We start from the raw sequence: 25,124 nt of genomic DNA on the forward strand, positions 1-25,124 counted from the left end.
CATTGCTATTGCTTGCTTTTGTGCATGCTGCTAATAAATACAGTGTCTACATCTATAGCTATCTGATATTATACTGCATTACTATCATTTTGAAACGGTTAGTGACATCTATTACATGTTTGTATGTGTTGTGCTCCTGGGATAGCGACTTACCTAATCTAGCTCTTGAATAGGCTGAGGTAACTTTAGCTAACAAGCTATGCAGTTGTCCACTTGTTTCTGTGGGAGAAAGACATTAATAAGGTAACATTATCCCTCCCGTTATTATTCATTTCGCTCATTTTATCTTTACAGTTCAATTTCTAGTTTTTACAAAATTTTACCTAAAGTTTTCACTGGTCTTTGCAATATCCTGTTTAACCCCGTTGCTCTGTGCTGCCGCTAATTAATTAGCTAAGTGGCTACACCTGTTCGGTTATTTAAATGGTTTGTCAGCAGTAAATTAACGGTTGTGTTTAGCTAGCTAGCGTTTATTTGACTGACTCTTTTGTAGTGTTTACATAAGTTTGCAGAATGTAAAGCACCGAAAATTGCTTTTGCTTGTTTAACGCTGAACAGAAAACTTTAAAACATATGTTCACAGTTCCGTTTTTGGGCTCAAATAATTAGGCTAACTTTAGCTTATCATGTAAACAGACAATTCTGGCTGGTTTTCTCGGTCCTAGCTTAAACCATACAAGGTAATGGACTTTAAATTGATTTTAATTGACGGTTCTTTGTTTTTGCACAATTATTAGTTTTTATAAAATTCTACTTGCGAATATTTGTATAGGCTAAATTGCCAACAATCCCATCACGCTAATGCTATGCGCGCAATTTTGCTTAATTCTCAGGAACGCCATGAGTGGAGGTGAAATTGTTCTGTGCAGCAGCTTCCCCATAATTAAAGAAGACAAGTCAGAAGACAAACAACACGCAGGAGTCCAGACTTACTCTGCGCCGGCCGGATCCTCTCCACTCAACAGGTCTGTAGCCAGCTCTGAAGCCTCAAGTCTCTCTGAGGTGTTTTCCTTAGGAAGACAACGTGATGATGTGGAATTTCCTTTGATGGCAGCTGAAAACATACTGTCGTAAATGCCCCCCCACCTACCCACTCACCCCTCCTGTTGCAGAGAGCGTGAGGAGGGAGGTGGTTGTTGTAGGGGTTGTAGGGATAAATAGGGGGGTGCGTGGGGAAGGGTGGAAAGCCACGCACAAACACACGCACGTCTTAAACTTACTGCCAGTGCTGCTGGAAGTCTGCAGCAACACCCAGTAAAGACTTGTAAATAGAAAGGAGGAGAGGAGGAGGAGGAGGTGGAGGAGGGAGGCAGGGAGGGAGGCAGGGTGGGGCGGGAGGATAAGGAGAGTGAGAAGAAGTTCCACATTACATCACCAGCAGCTGTTGACAGGCCTGTGTTTATTAACTAACTGCCAGGGCTGCAGGAGTCACAACACATGCCTCATGCTCTCTCTCCCTCTCTCTCTCTCTCTCTCTCTCTCTCTCTCTCTCTCTCTCTCTCACACACACACACACACAGCTCCACTAACACTGACAAGACAGGACAATTGCTCACTTGCCTCCAAAATAGTTGGTAGACAAACATGCAGTTATGTTGCAAGCACCGACAATTTGCAGACACGTGGATGTGTGTTTTCTTTTATTGGGGAGGGGAAACACACACAGAGAGAGAGAGAAAAATACAGCTATTCTTGGAATCGCTCAGTTCGATTTTTTTGCTATTCCACTGCTTCTGCTAATAGTGTTACCTGTCATCTGTCTCCACTGGCTGTGAGACTTGCTGACTGGGCTAGAGGAGCAGTTTTCCTGACTCAGATAGCACTAACTGTAATGGTATTACTGCAAAGAGAGAGAGCTGCTGTTGCATTCCTCAAGTGTCTTGGCTTGGCAGACTCCCCAGCCTCTTAGCTGAGCCTGTGTTTCTCTCCCTCCTCTTCTCTGCCTCTCTCTCTCCCCTTTCTTGCCTTCTCATTTAAATGGAGGCACATGACTCTCAGCTTTACTGCCAAGTAGACTTCTTTATGCCGGCCGGGAGCCACCAGCGGTCTGCTTTTCATCGGCCTCTCTGCAGGGTACTCCTCAGTGCGCTGCATTCCTCACTGCCACCCATCCCTGCAGCCCGCAAGACGCAAGGATGTGAAATCAACCTTATCCCTGATGTCATATTTAGTTTGTCTTTTTCATTTTTGCATTTGATTTTTTGCAGAATGCATCCAAATCAAAAGTAAACTTTTTTTTCTTGTCTCTGGATGACAGAGCCCTTCAGCTATAGCTGAGAACCTCCCACTGTAGGTCATCCATAACCACTGTGAACAAATGCTCCGCTTCAGCCCATCTCTGCCACATTCCTTGTGGTCTCAAATGCAATAATTTCTCCCGTAATTCCATTCTGTTGTCGCATTCTTCCTCTATAAGCTCACTGCATTGCAACATTGTTCACTCAGAGAGACAGAGCGAGACTGAGTAGGCTGACGACATTGCAAGGCTTCGGGCCGGGGAGAGCCTGAAAGATGGATGATTTCATAAATCACACAAAGAATCATTTGAAAATAATCTCTAAACCGTTTTGAAGCAAGACAAACGGCCAGACCAAGCAAATAACATCATCCCACGGTTGTCCTTTTTGGCACGGGCATTCAATTAAACCTAAATGTCAGCATCTAATCGGATTTTCTTTTTAAAAAAGCAGCATTGTATGAAATTGATTGGCATCAAATGTTATGAGGGAGAGGGGTAATGATATGTGGACATTGACCGTGTCATTGTCTGTTAATGTTTGATAATGGAAATCTTTGATTGCTTAATTGGAAGCTTGTGATGTATTATTTTAATCTAATAGAAACTAGGAAATGCCCTAAATGAAAGGTTTTTCCCTTTTGCCAGATAACATTTTTTAATAATGGCTCAGTTTATCATGCAGACACATTCAGCTTTCAGACTACATGACAGAAATATTAAACAGTAATAACAGTTAATGCTTTTATTTTTTGGTGACTTTCGGGGAAATGTCTTCACTGTCAGCGCTCTTAGTTTGACATTTCTACAGATAAGTCATAAATCTTAAAGCCTGTCAGATACAACAACACAAGAACCATTGTGCATGTGTCTCATCATCGTTAGTGTGTGCACACATGCAAAAGTGTGTGTGTTCTTATCAAAAGCAAACAAAAAAAAGTTCAAATCCGCTCTCCTTCCTAAATCACATCCTGTCCTCCGTATCTTCCCCCTCCACACGTCTGATGTGTTCTTATCTTGAAATAAGGAAAGAAAAACACTATTTCTTCTCTCCTCAGCTCTTATTTTTTTATATTTATTGTCATGTACCACAACTCATCACTTTGGCATCAAGGGAAACCTGTCAGAGCACGCATTTGGGCATCAATCTGACCAGTTTAATGGTATATTTCCATAAACTGGGATCTACAGAACGGCTCGAGAGTCCCCCCTCAGCCAAAACCTTCCACATGCATTGTTGTGCACGTGTGCTTTGTGCCCTGAGAAGGCAGCAGGTAGGTAATGGCTAATGATCCTTGAACATGCGTCTTGACCTACACCACATCCGGATCCATTCCCGGGCAAGAGGTCTCACTCTTTCATGTCACAACATCAGAGCCCTGCAGGAGCACTGAGGAAACGATTGGCGAGAGAGGAAGGCTGTATATATTCCGCAGCAGGTCAGAGCGGATGCAAACAGGCGGGTCAATTAAAGCTTTTAGTATGGATGCAATGACTTCTGGAAGTGCCGGTGCTTTCACATGTATTTTAACATGCAATACACGCACAGCTATAAAAGTTACAGCTACAAAAACTGAAAGTAAACAAGGAAAATAACTCTGACATCCACTTGAATTGAAACTTCTGAAGTAAACTACACAAATATGGCAAGGCACACTGGGAAATGCATAAAAGCTGTTTACAGTATCACCCCATCTCCCTTAAAATGCTGCTTTATCATTCAACCATAATGCCTCCCTTTGGATTGCTCGCCGCATTTGTGTTTGAGGCCTGTCTACCTGATGTGGCTTGAACTCATGTTCATGTGGGCCCGGGACTAATTTACATGCGCGATTGCTGGAAAACACATTGAATCCGATCAGAGTTGTGAAAGGATCACCGAGTGATTGGAGCCTCCCCTGTGAACGGTCGCTCCGAGGAACAGGAAGTGGCTCCGTGCATGGCCCACGCTACGCTGACATGTTGGAATGCCACATCAATGTTATTTGCAGCTGCACTGGGAACCCGGCGACGTCCCCTTTCACATCGGCAGCCCGAGAAAGCATCTTTATGTGCATGTAAGCGTGGACCCAAGAGAGAGCAGTACAGTACATACGGTAAAGATTTCATCTTCCACAAATCAGGGAGAACCGGAGAGTTTGCGCTGATGTCAGCTACTTTGAGTCCACAAGGAGATCAAGCAAAGGAGATTTAGATGAATGGGCATGTTATGCAGAAATCGAAAAAGAGAGGAGACATTATCCAACTTTGACTTTGTCAGCCCTTTGTCTGGTCAGACATATATTGTAGTAATAAATTGCGGTTACTCTCCTGATGCTGTTTTGTGGATCCACATTAGGGCTGATAGTATTTCATATCTAATCAAAGTGCTTTTTCACTATTTTCTTTTAAGCAGCAAAGCGGACCGGGCGCCACGCCAGGTTTTTACTGTGCAAACTGATTTAATTTCATTGAATTATGGTCAGCGATTTCCTGACGTGGACCGCTTCCCATTTGTCTCGTCTCCGTCCATCCCCCGGCTGTCCAAGAGAATCGATGGCTGTCCAGAGGGAGTGAGGGACGTGATGCGCCGTATCTTATGGCTGTCCCGTGCAATGTTTTATTTTTTTTCCACTCTCCCTGAGGTAAGAGGATGAGAGAGTCAAACAAATGGGCCTTGTGTTTTTCCTCTCCCTGTGTTTGTATGCAGTGCCACAACCAGCAGGCTCTCTGCCAAGTTCTCCTCCTCCTCTCCCCCCCAGACTGCAAAAGCAAAAGACAAACCGGGGCAACCACCGCCACCGTTCCCTTCACCTCCAACCCTGCTCCCCTGGCTCCCCTCCTCTTTCTCTTTCTCCCCTCATCAGAGCGCTGGTGAACAACAAAAGGAAGGCAAAGAGACCAAATCCACGCGAACGTGCCCAGATTAGGCCAGGGTGATGATGATGAAGATGATCGGGCAGAGGTGAAGGCTGAGGGGGGGGAGGAGGATTAGAGGAGAGGAGAAGGAGTGGCTGTTATTTCACGGACAAGACCCGAGTCGGTGCCCTCCGCCGCTGAGCCGACGCCAGCTGGGACGAGGAGTGGCATCCTTTTCGCTTTATCTCTTTTGGTTTTTCTTATGTTTTCAATGAGGCCATTGTATGAGCTGGAGGAAGGATATGAGGTCCCATTTGGCCATCATTGACATGTAAAGAGAGCGTGGCGGTGACAGCTGACGAGATCAGTGGCCTGTAATTAGCTGAGAATGTCGGACAGACTCTCTCTAGACCCTTCTGTGCCAAACACACACACTCCACCTAAAACATAGGAGATATAAAGATGCAAAAGACCACTAAGCTAGGAAAGCCTGGAGGTAAAATTATGAGTTATCTATTAGCCTATGTGTGAGGTTTCACACTGACGCAAACCTTCTCTGGGTGCTATAAATCTAAAGGCGTGAAACATGTGGTCTGGCCCCGGGGTGGCCCACATATATATATAGTATATAAAAAAAAAAACTAAAGCCCTGCAATGCTCAGGGGAGAAGTTTGGCTGTACAACTGAGACATTCATCTATGGGATACACAGGTGTGATAAGCCGACTGTGAACAGCCCAGTCTGAACACACCTCATAAATCACAAGAAATATAACCGAGGAGCGCGTTAATATGTTTTTAAGACGTGTAGCTTGATATCACCAGTTGTGACTCTGGGTTTAAACTTGCATGTGCTTATTTCAGCTGCCTTTTCACACAAGTGCGTTCACTAGCTGCGAGTTGAAGGGTGCTGAATCCATTTTAATTATTCAAAAAACAGATATCTGCCTCGAGTTAAATGGAGGTGGATGGGATTGTTTGTGCCGACTTAAAAACAGCAGACAGCGTTCTTGTTGCAGTGAACTGTCAGCAGCTTGCTTAAGACTTTTTTCCTCTTTAGAAAGTTGTCCCTTTGTAATTCAACTCCCAAGCCCAACACACAGCTCCCCCTAAAACCACAAATTATTGTTTTTATGTTTCTCTTTCCTCACGAGTTTAACAAAAAGAGATACAAGATGTTAAACAGTCATCTTAAGAAGTGTTGAAAGGTGTATTTTTTCACTTTGGACGGAGCCAGGCCGGCTTCCAATCCTCACGCCAAGAGAAAAAACTGACATTGATCCTCTCATCGCACTGTTAGAAAGAGGGCAGATAGAAGAAAAAGACAGAGCTCACTTCTAGTGCTGCTTTAAGGTACTGAAGCACAGAGATAAGTGTAAATCTACGGACCTCTATCCATGCTGTTACGCCATTATTCTCGGATGCCCAAAGGGCCTCCGAGCGGAGGACAGTGTATCTGTGTGCGCGTGGGGTCGAGGGGGTACCAACAGACAAGTTACCGTGGTGATTAAGCTCCTCTTTCAAGCCGAAGGTGGGCCTTCTCTTTGAAAACAGAGGATCTGGGCTTGTGTCAAAACCACCACAAGGGTCTCAGCGCTCGCTCAAAAACCCCACCGATGACAGTTGCTGTTGGGAGATGAAGAAGATCCATCCCACTGGAGGGAACGTCGACCTGCAGGACACAACGCTCCCATGGGAACCTGAGGGAGCTCCTGGTGGACCCCTTTGTGGCCCCCTTATAACCGGTGCCTCTTCCAATGAAGCCTTTGATGTCCTGGGATCTGGGCAGCCATGGACGTGGAGCACTGTTAGCCTGAAGGGGGAGATAGCTTGGACAGACACCCACCAATGAAAAGATGGAGAAAGACAGACTCAAAGAGAAGAGAAAGATTCATCGTCGGCGTGTAAAGGTTCACACAAACCCAAATAAAGAGGTCTCACAAACGCCACGCTGACGTCATACAGGGTGCACGGCTGAAACAGAAGCACAAGGACACCGTTTGTTCATTAATCCTCTCTTTCATACCGAGTTACTGCGACCCGTCCCTCGTGGGAATCAGTTTCAACCCTGTGACTGTGAGATCAAACACACAACTCTATCGCACGGCGCGCGAACACAGGTGTGAACATCTGGGTGTAGGTGCAAGTTCCCATATCAGAGAGCTGATCACAACGGCCGTGCAGTATTTTGCATGTGAAAACAAAAAAGGACCGAGCAGCTTTCATTTGTGATCAAACATGAGTCCTGTGTTTGCTGCCCTTTATGGAGATGAACCATCTTCATCTTCATCCATCACCAACAAACACTGATGTGAATAGTGCGCCCCCTTGTGACAGAAATTGGAGGAATAATAATACATACGGCAGACTTACCTTACCTGGGTTCAGTTAGATTATTCTGGAATAAAACAAACCATTTCAAATAAATTTTTATTGAGAAAACAACTCCACGCTTCGATTTTAAAAATTTGTTTTCAAGATTGTAAACACACTTCAATGTAGTGAATTTCAAGTTGGACAATGTTGCATTCATGTGCCACTGTACATAAAACGACATTTTATGGCAGTTACAGTAACAAGACAAGTGGAGTGGTCTGCCTTAGAGAGTTTTATACCCACCACTGTTATAAAATGCAGCTTATTTAGTATCATTTCTTTAATTATTTTACTTCCCTGCAGAAAAGACAAAAAGGATATAACAGAACCTTTCGCAAAAATAAGACCAAAATCAATTAAATACAGTTGCTTTTGAAGCTAAGGACAAATACATGTTCCTTTCTGAAATGTTATCGGTAAAAAACAGTACAAAGTGCCAATGGTTGTGTTTGCTTGCTTTCTTTGCATTGTGCGTCTCTGCCTTGTGAATCTCTTTCACCCTCTAGTGATGGTAAATGGTCACTGAGGGAGCAGCAGTGAACCTGCCTGCAGACCAGTCACGTTACATGTGCTCAGGATGGCTCTGCAGACAGGTGATGAACTCCGTCACCTCCTTGCCCTCGAAGCAGATCTTATAGACGGCTGCGAAGAGAGGAAACCTATAGGAAAGAAAGTATTCATGTAAACGCTGAAATATTGGTGAAAACTACAAGCCTCAAATATCCAGATGACCCTAACCATGCTCAGACAGATCTTTATTCTAATATATGACCATAATATTAGTACAGTATATATATTCTGGTCTGCATTGAGCCTTATTGTGCTGTTGTTCAGCCCTAATTATAAAAATTCACATAAAACACAACGCAAATGATCAAGGGAGTGAGGATGACAAGTCCTTTACAATCAATGTTAGATGTTTTTTTGTTTTTTTTAATACCACTAATGCAGATACTGTTGTTAGAATTATTAATGTTCAGAACCAAATTGCTGTGGTTAATTATATTGATTACAACATTTAGGGACAAAGCCAACATTATTGTTGAGCAGCTGTTTATACAGAACCACACTTTGTATCCAGTTTATTATACCTGTGCAAACAAGTGAAGCCCAATATGACTCATCCGCCATAAAGAAGATGAGTGATGCACAATCATTGTGTTGACATTGTTCTGTTTTAGCACTGAGGGAGATGGATGGAGGACTCACTTGTTGACTATGTCGTTCTTCTGCAGGATCTTGAAGACCTCAGCTGAAGTCTGTGGACCCTGAAGCTTCTGGCCGTTGAGCATTTCTGCCTCTAGCTCAACGATGGACTGAGGTACCAAACACAGACACACTCGATTAGTGACAAATTCTATGGATCTTCTAGCCTAGAAATCTAGACGCACCCTAGCGGCAGCAAATATATTTGCCCCGCACGTCAGTCTAGAAATGAGCCATAGGAACTTTTTGAGTCTTGAACACCGTTTGTGTTCACCAATCACAGCGCTCTATCTGTTTAGAGAGTCGTTGGGCGGGCTTAAGGCGATGACGACATACTTGCGACGGTGAAAAACACGACAAGATGGCTTTGGCAAAGGAATCGTTTGAATCTGCGTTGGCATCAACTTTGAAAGAATTAAACTTGTCATTTTCTTTAAAAGTTGAGCAAGAAACTGAACTGAAGTCATTCATTTAGAAGAAGGATGTATTTGGTGTTTTGCCGACGGGATATGGAAAAAGTTTAATCTACTGACGTCATCCTGCTCTTTGCTCTGATTGGTCGTAGCGCTACCCTATTGGTGCAGAGGCAGTTTGAAAGACAGCCTTCATCCCGCCCCCTGGATTCAGCCAAGGTCTACCGGTTGTTGCCAGACTAGACATTTTAATGATATAGTCTGGCTTGTCAGGCTATGGATCTTCATTATTCATCCTTATCTATTGTTGTAAAAGTACCGCATCAAGTTTTTTAAACCACAAAACCAAACTCAAGAGGTCTTGGCAAACAACATAGTCAGCTTTTACTGTACATAAAAATCACAATCCTCCGGTTCGACTCACCTTGGACGTTCTGACAAAGGCCTCTGCAACTTTACGGTTCCGTCCTCCGTAGCAGGTGGTGATGAGGTCGGCCACGCCGCAGCTCTCCAGGAAGGTGGAGGAGGTCACTTCGCCTTTGCAAAACAATTTGGCGAAGGCGACCATTTCCATCAGACCCAGCCTGATCACCGCTGCTTTGGTGTTGTCGCCGAAACCCAGGCCGTCGCAAAATCCAGCACCTACTGCCACGATATTCTGGGAGGGCGTAAATTAAAGGAGTCATGGAACATATTTGCAGAAAAGTACCACAAATATTCACGATATGTGGCCGTATTTACCTTTAAGGCTCCACACAGCTCCACTGTGTCACTCTCTTGTACAACAGTGATGCGAAAGTTGGGAGTTTGAAGCAGCTCTTTGAAGATTTGGCCGTTTGCCTCGTTTTTGGCTCCTATATTGAAAACATTTGTTAAAAAACACAAGTAATGTCATTAAACACTCATGCAAAGGGGAAGTAATCGGTTGCCACACTGCTCAGTAACAGTTTGTGCGATTGAAAGATAAAAAACATTGATAAGGATGAAAAAAAAACAGTGTCTAACCAATGGTGGTTTCACAGAACTTCTCATCTGCCACCTCGCTCGCGATGTTGGCCCCCATCAGGACGCTGACCTCGATCTCCAGTTTTTCTCGAATGATATCTGAGATGAGCTTCAGCCCGTCGGGTCCCTCATCTATACCCTGGATAATGACAATCAATGAGGAAGACTGAGTCACTGAGTTTCTGTGCAATACTTAGTGGTCGGGATGGGGTGGTGTGTTTCACAACTGCAAAATCCCGTGATGCTGAGGCCACAGAGAAATACGAAGTGAAGTCAGGTGACAGTTTCCTCTTTTTGCAGCAAAGAACAATTGCAGGCTCTTACTTTGATGAGCGATATACCGATGGTTCCTTCTGTGATGTGAGGCTTGATCTGGTCACAGAGTTTGCCGATGAACTGGTGCGGGATCACAAACACCAGGACCTTTGCTCCTTTAACAGCCTCCGTGACGTCTGGGACAGCGACCTAGTTGGACATCAAAATAGGAGAGCTGAGTCCAAACAAAACACCAACCTCTACAAAGTTTTTTACAAAGAGCAGATAGCAGGCAGTAACAAAGGAACTAGAAAGGAAACTGCTAAATAAACCAAAATATTAAGATTACATCTTTAAAATTATGAAACAACGGCTCTAGAAAGAAGCACAAGCTCTTTCTCCTCAAGATTCTCTGATGATGTTTGACATCACTGAGTAATAAAGCAATTTGTCTGCTTAACTACTCAGTGTTTACTTACATTAGATGGTTACATTTAATTAAATCCAGTCAATGACACAAAATATGGGTCAAAGTTAAGTTATCTTATCAGTGTAACCGTCTTACTGTACAGTCAAAGCAGATTGCAGTGAATTGCATAACCTGTCCTGTGGACATATGAGATGGGCTGGGTGATTAAAAAGATAATGCTGCTGTTGGAAAACCTCTGTACACGTTTGTACTTACCACATTCCTGGGCAGTTTGTGGCCTGGAAGATATTTGACATTTTCATGGTCTGTATTGATGATCTCCGAGAGCTTCTTCCCTTCGACCATTTCTTCAAACACCCACATGTTGACCATGGGGTCGAAGCGGTTGGATGCTTTCACATTGTGCCCGACGATTTTGGCGATGGAGGAGCCCCTGTAGTAAGTATTGTTTTATATGGAAGAAATAAAGAAAGAAAGAAAGAGATTGTTATTATATTATTATAGAGGGAAAAGATACATTCACAGTGTCAATAACAATGTCATGATAAAACATTGGTGCATGGCAGAGAAAATTTTCCATCAAACATCCAAAGGTCGTTATTAACACGCCTCATTAAAGCCCTTTCATGCTGCAGCTTGCAGGTTGCCATAGTGCATGCTGCTGTCCAAAGGCGGGACAAAGCTTATTCAGGTGAACACTTTTTGTGTCTCCAGCGCTGGAGGGTAACAGCTGGAAACAGCCCAGATGTGATGGTTTTGGTGAAGTAGCCTATACACCAGACCCTGACGGGGGAGCCAGGATAAGTTTTGCTGTAAATGCAACAGCTGGAAGTTTTAGTTTCCCATTTAGGAGATGAGGGTATTGCAAGAATGACATGTTGCCGGTTTGGGTCTAAAATCTGAAGTGACCGATCCTGCATTCAGTTCAGCGTCGACTGTGTGAAATCTAGACTAAACAAACACGATCTTGTTTCTGAGAGATAAGCATCCCAAGTACACATGGAGAGATCGCCTACCAGTTTCCAGATCCAACGATGCAGACTTTCTTTCCAGGCATTTTGACAGTGGTTAGTCCTTCGGCTCGACAGCGCTGAGGGTCCTGTTGTTCTGTTTTTCCTCCGTCTTTGGTAACTTCCTCATACGCCCTGTGCATTTCTCCTCGGTTCACTCCTCCCCTCCGTCAACACGGATACACCTCTTACCGTGAGAAAAGAGGAAATCCCATTAAAACAGTAACGATTGGAAACCTAATACACATTTATAATACTTAATTTTCCATTTCTTCATGTTTTATTTTAAACATACATAATTCTCGTGCTTGCAGATGTGAGATAGTGATTTTGAGTGCACAAATAGGAAAGGAAAACATCATGTAGAATGCATTAACATTTAAGTAATCATTTATTACTAATTATTGACTGAGAATATCGGAACCCGTATGCGTTTTATCTTAAACCATCGGCGTCAAGCCGGACAGAGTACTTTAAAACACTTCCGGTCAAGAGGTTTTTTCAAAATAATGCTCATAGTGACCGATAGTGACACTCATAGACGAACAAGCAAACAAACAGATAATACAGAATATTGACAGAAATATTTGCAAATGTAAGCCAACTAGTTTTTTGTTTTTTTTAAGAAAGAAAAAAGATAGTGTCATCAAGGTGATAGCCTGTATTTGCTCCCATTTATCACATATTGATTTACTAAATATTTAACATAAAATACAGTATATGGATTGGATTTTTCTTTGTACATTTACAGTAAAAGAAGGGTTTAGTATAAGAAAACGTAAAATAAAAACACATTTAAAAAAAATTCAAATTTAAAATTCCTCCGCTGCTTTTTATTATTTTTTTTTTTTTTTACAGATTTTTAATTTGCATGTATTTATTTGCCTTGGATTTTTTTTGGTAGGTTTATGTGTGCATTTTTCTCTTTCTATTCATAATAATAATAATTATTAATCGAGCACGGAAGCCTGCTCTTGTGATCGAGTCACATGACTGTTTTCCTGCCAGAGCAGTAAATATCAGGCGAGGCTAGCAGGAGCAGGCTAACAGGAGCTTCTCCCTGTAACAGCAGTGTGTGTACCATGTTTTATCAGCCTATATGAACATAGCCGCAGCGACAGTCCGGGCTGTGGAGGGTGTGAGGAGCGTTTCGTTGAGCGATGAACCGACACTTTCTCTCTGCATCATAAAGGAGGCTCGTAACGCTTGAATCAGATCTGTGGTGACTTAGCTTAGCTTAGCTTCGCTGGTTAGCCTAACGCTACCAAGCCTTGAGTTAGCGTCTGAAGGGGGGTTGCGTTGCCAGTGACTATGCAAGCGGAAACCACGGCTCTGAGAATCACGGAAAGCGATGGAAAGCTGGATGTATTTCCCCAGAACAGGACACCGAGCTCGGGGAGAGCAAGTGCCAAGAGCTGGCAGTACAGGTGGGTGTCTGTCTGTCCTGCTAACGGGCTAGCCTGAGCATTTAAGGCGTGTTTGGTTCTGTCACAGTGTGAGTCACAAGCAGGATCAATATGATATGTACATATTTTCTATCCTTATAAGCGATCGATCATTATATATGTGGATTGTTTTGATTATTGGGTCAGCTGTCAAATCAGAAAGGTTGCAGCAAACAGTTGCATCATGATGCCTTTTGTGCAGATCTAAACAACACTGTGATTGATTTGTGTATTTACCTTTGTGTGTGTGTATGGGTGTGCTGTGTGACTGTGGACTCAGATATTTCACAACTGCTCTTTGTCTCGCTGTGTCTCATGTCAGCGATCACATGGAAAACATTGATGGCTACTTGATGAAATACACCAACCTGGTGACAGGGTGGCAGTACAGGTGAGGCTTAATTACATTAATCTTAAATGTATGTAAGTGTAAGACAGTTCATTATTGTAATCCAGATTAATCCACTCCAGGTAATGACATGGTGGTTTACACAGTGGACTGACTTTGTTGTGGCGCTGCTGTGATTTTCAGGTTCTTTGTCTTAAACAATGAGGCGGGCTTGTTGGAGTACTTTGTCAATGAGCAGTCGCGGCCCCAGAAGCCCCGCGGCATGCTGCCCCTGGCCGGCGCTGTCATCTCCCCCAGCGACGAGGACTCACATACCTTCACCGTCAACGCCATCAGCGGGGAGCAGTACAAGCTCAGGGGTGGGTATCTATCTTAAGTACACACGACTGACATTTACCTCTCAGGATATTTGTGTTTGAGCTTTCATTTTCACCGTGTTGTTGCCTGTCAGCTCCATTTCTAAGTCCAGACTTGCTCTCATCACCATCCATCAGGTTTATACAGTATTGATCCAAATGTTTTCCATTATCTACTGCCGGTGAGGGAGAGCACACAAGATCTGATGCTGAGTAAGGCTATCGTAGAGCGAGCGTAACACGGTTTGACTCTCTTGTTTTTCTTTTGTGTGCGTGTTTTGCAGCCACCGATGCCAAAGAGAGGCAGCACTGGGTGAGCCGACTGCAGATCTGCACACAACACCACACGGAGGCCATGGGGAAGGTACGGGCACACAAAACTTAACACTCGGATGTTTACAAGGAATCAGCCGTGTGTACACAGAAGTGTCCGCTGTGCTTCAGCGCCGTTACGCTGTCGTATATAAATAATGTGCAACGGCCGGCGATCCTAATAAAACATGTGACTCTCGCTGAGCGGATGTGTGCTGGACAGTTTTCAGTTTCCTGCTTTCCTTCCTCATACGCCAAGGACACAGTCGAACAAAAGCCAGTTGTGGCGCACAAATCTGCACAGCTGTGAAATATTAATGTTTATGTAAAAAAAATGGATCAGATTTCACCCTGTGTGTAAGCACAGTAATCACTAGTATTGATTTAGATATTGATCTACACACTAGTACACTGCCCACAATGTCTTTTAATGGGCTTGAGATACGTGAGAACTACCCAAGGTTCTCTTTTTGGCTTGGGATAGTCAACACATGACAAGATGTTGTTTACAGGAAGTGTATACAGAGTGACCGACTGCAGTTTACACATTTTTGAAGACTGAGCTAATTATATGAAATGTTGTTATCTATTCTTCAGAGTAATCCCCCACCCAAGTCTCGGAGCTACTCCATGGCGTCTCAAGGCAGCGGCAGCTCGCCGATGTCCGTGCGCCGGCCCAGCCAAAACCCTAACGCGATATTCGGCTGGTCGCAGGTCCACAAGGGCTCGTCGCTCTATTCCAGCAAGAGATCCCTGCTGCCGGACCACCTCATGGACGCCAGAGAGGTACTGCAAACCAGAGATAACACAAAATGAGCTGATGTTGCTGAAAGATGTCACTCAGAAAAGCATACATGTAGCTTGTAGTTACAAGATGGATCCAGCGAGATTTAATTCTGGATGTTTAAAGATAAGTTTTTACTCTGCTTGTTTGCCAGAAATCAAGATTACAAGTGAAATCTGGAGAAAAAAAAATGCAGCTGATCCAATTAAAAATGCAGTTGGATTTCGATTGATGTATTATGCAACCAAAGCTGTCACAGCATCTTCCAATTTCTGCCATGGTGGACGTGCAACAATCCATGTCCTATCCCTGATAGCATTTAAATTCTACAGATATTACATAAAAAGAGCCATGAATATTATAGTGAGTCATCATATTGTGTGGAGAGGAACAGAGGACGGACGGGAAAATATGAGGCTGGCACTCTACTCTCTACACAATGTTTCATTAATGTTTAAACTTAAGTGCGATGCAACGTCCCTACAATGAAATTCTGATCTCATAAAGAGCTTCTTAGGAGTACAAGCCCCAGCGTGTTGCTACAAGGCGTGCAGTTGTTCAGGTAAAATATTTAGGACTTGGTGCAGATTTGTGTTGCAGATCGTCCACCAGAGGGCGCCGTTGTCCTTCTCTTTACATCAGTGAACCACAGCAGCACAGTTGGGCTTGTTCTCTGTGTATTTTGTTGTTATTATGACGACCATTAATCAGAGCATGTTAGAACAAGGGATTTGCTCTTTTCTCTTTTTCTGCCACCTTGTTGCGTTCTTTACGTTATTGCATCAAAACGTGGATGTTGTGTGAAATAAAAAAATTCAAAGAGACACATCTTTTTCCCACCGTCCCTCCCTCTCCTAGATGATGACCCAAGCCCAGGGCCAACACAGAGACCTGATCCAGAGTATTGAGGGCTTGCCCGCGGCCCCCGGCCTCTCCCCTCTAGACCAGGACCTGTTGATGCTCAAGGCCACTTCCATGGCGACCATGAACTGCCTCAACGACTGTCTGCACATCCTCCACCTGCAGCAGGTGGCCAGGCAGAGAGGCTCCCTGGGAGGTCAGTCTGCGTGGATAATATATGCTGGCCGTTGCCTTGTCTTTTGTTTTTGTTTGTGCATTTGGCCGGTTACCCTTAGCAACAAGGATGCTTGCATGCTTTGCGTGACCAGTATTCCCAGAAAGAGAGCGTTTCTGCAATCAGACGCCGCGGATTAAGTGTCTTTGTCCTCGAAACGAGCCGCTCCACATGCAGGACACAGCACGGCGAGACGGACAGTTCGCGTTTGGCTGGACAGTGGAATTATTTTGCATTATTGATGAGGAGCTGTACCTATTCTTACCACCTGTCTTGAAGGTAATCAGATCTCAGATCGTTGAAATTCCCAACAGCAACACCGAGGACAGGTTCATACAGCTCCACATCGAACAACACGAGGTATAATTTGAGAAAAGCCAAAGTAAAAGTGTCTGTCTCGCTGGTATCTCGACCCTCTGTATTCAGGTGGGTTTGAAAACGGGAAAACGTCCAGGTAATGTCCCACTTTTCACAGCAGATCTCATTACTCAATGTATATTTCATTAGGCCTAGACTCATCGCCGCAGCCAATCAGATTAAGTTGTCCAACGACGCACAAGGTGAATTTGAATGAGATCTGCCCACCTCTGAACATACATAAAAAAAATGCCCAGGCCATACTGAGCGGCTTTAGCCAATCAGAAGGCGAGGATGTTTCCTGTCGGCGGGGCCAAAGTATCCTGATACCGGGCTCGTCGGAGGGGTTGGGTTACAGTCTTTTGGTCTGGGGCAGTTGTCTGAGGAACAAGCCATCTGTCCGGGCAGTTACGGGGGATGTTGTGTGGCGAATGCGAATGGTTGAGCCGAGCGTAGAGCTGCGATTGCCGGCGGGAGGGGAGTGAGTGAGTGGGGTAGTACTGTACCATGAGCGCCTCTGAACCCGCCTCTGTGCACTCCCCGTCCACCGCAGGACCCACCATCGAGTGGCTGGAGCCCAAGCTGCCCGACATCCTGAAGAACGGCGGCAGCGGCTCGCTGGGCAGCTTCGCCACGGGGGAGGGCCCGCTGGGGGAGAGGCTGGAGCTCAGCAGCCCCGAGTCCTGCAGCTTCTCTGGGGTAAGGCCACGGAAACGCTACCCTCTCTACTACCCCCAGGGAACACATCAGAGACACAATCAATCAATCAATCAATCAATCAATCAATCACAATCAATCAGGCTTTATTTGTATAGCACTTTTCATGCCCACGGCAGCTCAAAGTGCTTCACATGATAAAAACAAGAAACATAGGGAACACATACATTCACATACACATATGCATTCACACAGTCATTTTAGAACATTGGATTGTAGACATCGGGAAAACGCTATCTTACACTAAATCATTTGCAATGGGGAAAACACTAGATACAATGAAGTAAAATAGACAGGTGTAGTAGGATAAGATAGTATAAAAATGGATGAATTAAAATAGAATAAAAAAGATAATAATAAATAAATAAAAAATAAAAAAATTGAATTAAAGCAGAAGTAAGCGATCCGGTCGTTTTAGCTAACTTCCTGTCAGCCGATGGAGTTAGCAGTCCCCGCCCTTGTCCCTACGTCACCACATTCACGCGTATCCCTTGGCTACACACACAGAGAGGACCGCCCCTTTATGCCGTTCTCTCTCCTCATTGGATAAAGGTTGTAGGATACAAGGAAAGTTTTCTCCTCGGCTTACAGCAGAGCAGAGTGACTGAGAGACCCGTGTTTCAGACCAAACACTCTATGTAAGTGATTACCGTCGAAAGATATAACTATTTAAGACTTATATTAACACAAATATTCCGCTTACTTCTGCTTTAAATGTTTTATAACGATAAAAAAGCGTACCAACAACAGTACCAACCTGTTGCTATGATATCATTAAATCAGCTGAATGCAACCAGAAACGGTTGTGTTTTTATTTTTTATTTTAGTTATTCAGTCTCCCACAGCACAATCACTTACTTCCACCTCCACTTCAGCTTCAGCTGTTGAATAAACCCCACTCCCCTCCCCTCCCCTCCCCTTCCCTTCCCTCTCCCAGGAGCAGGAAGACATAGACGCGGAGGATGAGGACGAGGACTCCCTCACGGACAAGGAGGAGGACCTGGGCGCCGTGGAGGAGGAGCGCAGCGTCATCCTACACCTGCTGTCCCAGCTGAAGCTCGGCATGGACCTCACGCGGGTAGGTCAAGTTCCACGTACTGCCAGGCAGCGCAACAAGCCAAACACAGGGAAATTCAGTTGGACCAGTCATCCTAAAGTTTATTCTATGTGTATATCACCCTGAGGTATGAAAGTGAGGTCATACGTTAAGATTTAGATTCTGTTTCCCCCCCCAAAAAAGATGAAATGAGGTAACTAGGATTGTTTATTCTCTGAGCACTTCTTGCTGTGTAATTACTCATCCAGGCCACGCACGTAACACCAAGAATCGAGTCCCACAGAGACACTCTATCTTCCAGTGTCAGTTTGTTTTAGTATTTGGATATCCTCCTCTTGGGTTTCTGATTTATCGAATTTATCTGTCTTATCTCTGGGATCTAGGAGACAATGTGACCCCAAGGTCATGTCTGGTGTACGTTGCATTGTCGGTGGTAGATTATTCGATAACATAACGGAAAAACTGTAAAGAAAAGTCTTGCAGTTCGTGAACCTTGAGAAGTTCCAGCTAGAATAAACTTTATATATTTTGATTTTCCTACACAGGTGGTGCTGCCCACCTTCATCCTTGAGAAACGCTCTCTGCTGGAGATGTACGCCGACTTCATGTCGCACCCCGACCTCTTTGTGACCATCACCGACGGCAGCAGCCCGGAGGACCGCATGGTCCGCTTTGTGGAGTACTACCTCACCTCCTTCCACGAAGGCCGCAAGGGCGCCATCGCCAAGAAGCCCTACAACCCCATCATCGGCGAGACCTTCCACTGCTCCTGGAAGGTACCCAGGAAGACGGACGCCTCCAAGGAGCCGTCGCAGGGCGGTGGCGTTGGCGGTGGCGTTGGCGGTGGCGGTGGCGGAGGCGGTGGCGGCACCGACCCGGCCGCCTCCCCGGAGCCCTACCAGGTGCGCTTCGTGGCAGAGCAGGTGTCCCATCACCCGCCGGTGTCCGGGTTCTACGCCGAGTGCCAGGAGAGGCGGATGTGTGTGAACACGCACGTGTGGACCAAGAGCAAGTTCATGGGGATGTCTATCGGAGTGTCCATGATAGGTGAAGGTGAGATGAGGTCGTTTTTGTTCTGTATAAGTCGATCAGGGCAGAAAGTTGGGGTTTATCTGTAAATGTATAAGAGAAATATTTCTGGTAAATGTGTTTAGTTTGTTTATTTATTTGATGGTTCACCTTTTTCCACACAGTTGTTTTTCTTTGAGGCTAGATTGTTGAATCTCCTGACAGGAGTTTCAACAATCTAGCCTCAAAGAAAAACAACTGTTCACAAATGGCCTCCTGTGACTCCAACGACTGTCGTTAGAACACAATAGGGCACTAACGAAGTCAAAACCAACTTTCGACCAACGGCTGTCACTCAAACGACTGTCGTTGGCACATGGAGCACAAAGGGTTTCCAGTGACATCATCGGTCTTGTGAACGCCCCCACAGAGGTTAAATACCTGGATCTCCACATCAGATAGTATGTAGATGTGTACATGAACTGATGAAGCCTCTTGGATGAGAGGTGAAACGTCTTCCTAGACAAATAACCAAGTCCAGTTGCATTCGATGTAAATTTCCTTGAGATATGGACATGAGATGTTTTCTATTATAACAATACAAGGAAATAAATACTTAACTTAACTAATTAATATATAAAGAAAATATAGATGTCTTTGAATTTAGATTGCTGAAGCCTCATTGAAAAAGAGAGTCTTTCCATCACAAATGATATGCCATTTGTCAACAGATTGGATGTCTGGCTTAAGCCATTTCTTTGTGATTGCTTTTCTAGCGGCTGAACTCAGTTATTCCAAATAAATATTTAGTTTTCACACTTACAGTAGTTGAATGTAAATGTGTTTTGTATAACAACAACCTGATCTTTCTGTCTTTGCTGAACTCTCCAGGTTGTCTGAATTTGCTGGAGCACGACGAGGAGTACACCTTCACGCTGCCGTGTGCGTACGCCCGCTCCATCCTCACCGTTCCCTGGGTGGAGCTCGGCGGCAAAGTCAACATCGGCTGCGCCAAGTCGGGCTACTCTGCAGTCATCACTTTCCAGACGAAACCCTTTTACGGCGGAAAACTACACAAGTGAGTCTCCTCCACCCCTACCCGTCCCTTTGGTCCAACTATGAGCTGCTTTTACCCATTCCGTTTTTCCGCTTTGCATGTAGAGTAACGGCGGAGGTGAAGCACAACACTACCAACGCGGTGGTGTGTCGCGTGCAGGGCGAGTGGAACGGCGTCTTGGAGTTCAGCTACACCAGTGGAGAGACGAGGGTGGTGGACGTCACCAAGCTCCCGGTGACGAAGAAGCAGGTCCGGCCGGTCGAGAAGCAGGGACCAACCGAATCCAGGTGACGCTGCGGATTTTATTTACTGTTTCCGACTTCCGACATCATTGCGTTCACGCTGCAGGAACTCGGAAGAGAAAAAACATGGATACCCGAAGAAAGTTTGGCATATTGTGGCTCATAGCTGAATACGAAAAATATATGCAGCAGTAAATTATGTTTATTTTGGAGGCAAATGAAAAGGAGAGGAGATGCCGCAGATGAGCGCCCTATAATGTTATAGCCTTGATAACTGTTAAACGTTATTTCCGTTATATACGAGGACCACAATTTCACACAATTCATCACAGCTTAATATAAACGTATTTCATATAGGCTACTGCAATAATACACAAAAAATATGCATTAAAACCTCAACAAATAACTTCAAATTTTCTAATTCTAACCGTTTAAAGACCCCCTCCCATGAAAATCGTGTTTTTTGAGCTTTTCACATGTTCCTGTGGCATTTTTCTTGTGTTAGAGCACATATCAGCAGAAAAGGAAGTGCAAAATTGCATTTCTGAGTTTTTCTGCCTTCAAATTGCTGTGAACCAATGGCAGACGCAAACTGGCAGTTTCAGGGAGACTGGAGCTGACGTGTCACAGCTCCAGGGGAGGGCACTAGTGCTACAAGCTCCGCATCTGGCTCAGAGGTGAAAGGCTTGGCAGCTCGGTGTAGCTGTGAAGGTATAACGGGTATAGCTCACCTGGTAGAGCAGCTTGCACTGTGAGCAAGGACTATGTTCCAGTCTGGGATCGAATCCCAGTGTGCAGTTTTACGCTAAACGCGCTGAATCTGTAATTGTACAATGTCCAGCTGTCAGCAAGCAAGGAGTTGGCTGGGCGGGTGCAGAGCAGCGCAGTCTCTGCCCACCCTCCAGAGGTGCATTGCTAATGTGCTGATTTTAAAATGACCAAAAAGGGTCGCGGGAGGGGGACTTTAAGACGATGTTGATGTTGTCTTGACGTCAAGACCTGTAATTTCCGAGTTCCACGCTGTTCAATTCATTTTTTACATCTTGGAGCTTGTTTTTTTTCCGACTTCCGAGTTGTCTTGAACGCACCATAACTTCAGTACACCCAGTTTCATTGATGCAGCATAAACCTAAACCACATGAAGCTTGACAGGTGCATGTATCTATGTCTGATCATCCTCAGGCGCCTGTGGCAGCATGTGACGGAGTCGTTGCGGCAGAAAGACATCGACAAAGCCACCGAGCACAAGAGGATTCTGGAAGAGAGGCAGCGGACAGAGGAGCGGCACCGCGCCGAGACAGAGACCCCCTGGAGGACCAGATACTTCGAGAGAGAGGTGAGCGAGAGCATCACGACACATTTGCAGCTGCGACGATACTTGGACGTCAAAGTCTGAGGTTGGGTTACGGTGTAGTCTGCTAGAGGTCGTCTGTGCTCAGGCTACCTCTGCTGACTCTAAATAAATTTTAAATCACCTTGAGCATTATTTCTGTCCCTAGCTGGAGGTTCTCACCGCCCACAAAGCTATTTTCAACACCCCATGAATCTGTGTGGTTTACATGTAGAGGGTTGGACTACAGTGGGATGAATTTGATTATTTTAGACCCAACAGAAGCTTTATTTTCTACAGAAAATACCACTCTCCTCCTCTAAACTGCATGCACAATCCCAACCTGGTGTGAAAAACTGCTCTTTTAAAACGTGAAGGACTTGGGATTTGATTTAGGTTTTGACTGAAAGACACTTAGCTGCAAAACATGTGCAACTATATCATATTGAGATTCAGTTTGTTGCATCACACTTTCAGTAAAAAAAAAAACATGTTGTTTGTTTTCTCCTTTCCCAGGGTGAAGGCTGGATGTATCACAAACCACTTTGGAAAAACACGGTATGCAAGTCCTAGTTCCTTCGGTCTTGGCGGTTGGCACTGCATGCGCAGACATGCCGGTTATCGAACGAGGCATGACCCTCACAAAGGTAAAGACGATTGCAACACAGGGAAGAGAGACAGCATGACTGAGGGTGTTCTCCAATGTCACTCACGAAGTTCACGAAGCCTCGAAGTACAAGCGTTTGTACTGCTGATCAGTTTTTTTTTACAATCCAATGTCAATGAAAACATATTCTTGTACAGGTACTGGTACTCTTATTTACACAGCCTTAAGATAGTCGATGAATGATGCTCTAAGTTTGGGTTTCTGCTGATCAACCTGGATATGGTTCTTTTCTTCTTTTTTTAAAGATGTGGAATCACACTATGGTGTAAGAGACTCTCCACGAGTCTCTTCCTATAATAATAATAATAACAACACAAAGAAAAACGAGTGCAATGAAACTGTTGTAAATTGAATTCTTTGTATTTTCAATGGAAAGTAAAAACTAAACCCAAGAACGGTTTGCAGTGCAGAACGTCTACATGCACACAATCTTCTGATCTGAGAGCAGCTAACTGCTCTCGTTGCCCAGGACAGATTGATTCCTCAAATGTCGACATGAACACCCTCAGCTGTTCAGCAACACAAGCTAACACACTGGCAAAAGACGTCCTTTAAAAGTCAAAACTGTAGAGATTGTGTTATTCTGGCTGTCAATACTTAGAATGTGTTAAAAAGACAAGGGCCTAAAATTGTTCTTTGTAAATCTGAAGTCCCAAAGGCCACATCAACATAACTGATAACATCACTAGCAGCATATAAACATGTAAAAAGAAAAATGGTTTATAACACAATCTAATTTAGCTCAAAAAAAAAAAAATCGTGTGGCTTCTATAGGTGCTTGAATATAATTGAGGGACATCACTATAAAAGACACTTGTAATCATAAAGATACTGTGACCTCATTGGATAATGTTTAAAAGTGTCTTCATGTGTGTTATAAGCCATTAATTGTTTATATACTACTTGTAAATATTAAATATGGTTAAAATATATGAGTGAAAAGACTATAGACTGTATTAATGTAACACCTCCACTGATCCTGAGTATTGCTTAAAGTTTAATATCAGACGATTGTGTGCATTTAGATATAAAGTGCATATTGATTTGCCACTTCTGTATAAATGACTATTTGTTGACTTTGTTTGATGCTTTTTAAATTTGATATGTTGAATGAAGTCACACGGCGGGAATGGCATGTCGTAGCCCAGCTGACTAGTAACCAAATTTTTAGGAATCAAACATGTGAATGCGCCTTTAGCCCCCCCCCCCCCCCGACATTCACGTATGTCTTTGTTTTTGTTTTAGTTTAGCAGAGTAGCAGGAGTTCCCTCGTGCATGGTAGCAAAGTGTCTCCGTTCACAGTCATCGCAGAACTCGACTCTCCGAATGTCTGTCCTGAAGCTTTTAACCAAATTCACTTGTTTCGTCATGCATAACCCCCCCTCCCCATATCTTGTGCTTTAATTGCTCTTATTTTTAGAGCCACTTTTTTGTATAGAGACGTTAACATCAGTGTTTGTGTTCTTTTCTTTTGGAGGTAATTCCAATCTGCTATACTGTGATGTACATGTACTACTTGTTTCCTCCCCCTCCCACTAAATCTAAATTTCACCCTCACACTCTCAAAAATGTCCCATTACATCACGGAGTAAGAACAGTTTCTAATTCTCTACAGAAAGAGGAAATCCACCTGCCATTGATAAGCTACTCCCCCTAAGTCTTGGTGCCTTATGCAAACTCTTTCTGTGTGTGTCTTCCAGCTGAAGGAGCACATCATTTTCATCACTGACTTACTGTATCTAACAGATGCAAAATGGCAGATGTATTATTTGTGTGTGCGTGTGTGTGTTTTTTTTTTTCTTTCCTTCTTTCTTTTTAAGAACCAGTGCTTCATGTTAGAAGAGGACAAAGCACTTTTTATTCCAGGTTTTGACATTTTCTTGGTTTTGAATTCTACTGGTTGTCTCGCTGACCTATGAAATGCACTGACATTGAAGGAAACCTGATGTTGTAGAAAAATGGACGTGTGTGTGGTAATAATCAAATAAATTGCGTATCAGTTGTAAACCGCGTCACAAGTTTCTTCCTTTCTCCTTCTGCTGCTCGTTCAGCTTGATAAAATGCGAGGCGTTTTTTGGCAAAGTGCAATTAAATAGCTGTGGCGTGTCAGCGAGAAGTCAATTTCCTAGGTTCTTTCTCTCCTATAAAGTTGGCTTCTATCCCAAACTACAAAGAGGAACAGTTTACAAAGCACTCCAACTACCGGTATGCCCATTTAGCCTCCCACAATGACCAATGACCCCACACAGTGGCCAGAAATTTCTTACCCGGACATGTGCCACTTTGACACATATTTGTGCCTTTGACACAATTCAACCTAGAATTCTGAGAGGAAAGCTGGAGAAGATGGGTGTAGATCCAACCATCATCTTGTGGGTCTATAACTATCTTACAGAGCGGCCACAGTATGTGAGGCTGGGGAATTGCATGTCAGACACAGTGGTGAGCAGCGCAGGAGTACCACACTTTTCACTGCAGATTTCACATCTAAGTCTGAATCTTGCCATGTTCAGAAGTACTCTGACGATACGGCCATAGTGGCATGTGTGAAGAAGGGACAGGAAGATGAATACAGGGACCTGGTGGGGGCGTTCACAGAC

The 25,124-nt window shown here is 44.2% G+C and overlaps 3 protein-coding genes across 3 annotated transcripts in view; 1 reads left to right on the forward strand and 2 right to left on the reverse strand.

Annotated features, from left to right (window-relative positions):
* Nucleotides 1–1,064, reverse strand: part of LOC311000213 (nck-associated protein 5-like) — a gene marked incomplete at its 5' end in the record, with an annotated part of 121,476 nt that extends 120,412 nt beyond the window's left edge. The window contains one exon of the mRNA XM_083990866.1: nt 934–1,064. Within this exon, the coding sequence (XP_083846992.1) occupies nt 934–1,064 (131 nt within the window). The remainder of the gene's footprint in view (nt 1–933) is intronic.
* A 6,527-nt stretch (nt 1,065–7,591) lies between these two features.
* On the reverse strand, nt 7,592–11,873 carry gpd1c (glycerol-3-phosphate dehydrogenase 1c). Its single transcript, XM_083991325.1, has 8 exons — nt 11,775–11,873; nt 11,014–11,191; nt 10,398–10,538; nt 10,074–10,212; nt 9,810–9,922; nt 9,493–9,726; nt 8,659–8,765; nt 7,592–8,108 (listed from the first exon to the last, which is right to left on the reverse strand). The coding sequence occupies exons 1-8, from the start codon at nt 11,813–11,815 to the stop codon at nt 8,012–8,014; spliced, it is 1,050 nt and encodes a 349-aa protein (XP_083847451.1). The 5' UTR covers nt 11,816–11,873; the 3' UTR covers nt 7,592–8,011.
* A 921-nt stretch (nt 11,874–12,794) lies between these two features.
* On the forward strand, nt 12,795–24,713 carry osbpl11 (oxysterol binding protein-like 11). Its single transcript, XM_083984958.1, has 13 exons — nt 12,795–13,195; nt 13,536–13,604; nt 13,746–13,921; nt 14,203–14,282; nt 14,828–15,016; nt 15,873–16,071; nt 17,000–17,145; nt 18,101–18,241; nt 18,766–19,273; nt 20,120–20,306; nt 20,390–20,572; nt 21,710–21,863; nt 22,374–24,713. The coding sequence occupies exons 1-13, from the start codon at nt 13,080–13,082 to the stop codon at nt 22,428–22,430; spliced, it is 2,205 nt and encodes a 734-aa protein (XP_083841084.1). The 5' UTR covers nt 12,795–13,079; the 3' UTR covers nt 22,431–24,713.
* The last annotated feature ends 411 nt before the right edge of the window (nt 24,714–25,124 follow it).

The sequence above is a fragment of the Trachurus trachurus genome (assembly GCF_905171665.1).
Source record: "Trachurus trachurus genome assembly, chromosome: 2".
Taxonomy (NCBI): Eukaryota; Metazoa; Chordata; class Actinopteri; order Carangiformes; family Carangidae; genus Trachurus; species Trachurus trachurus.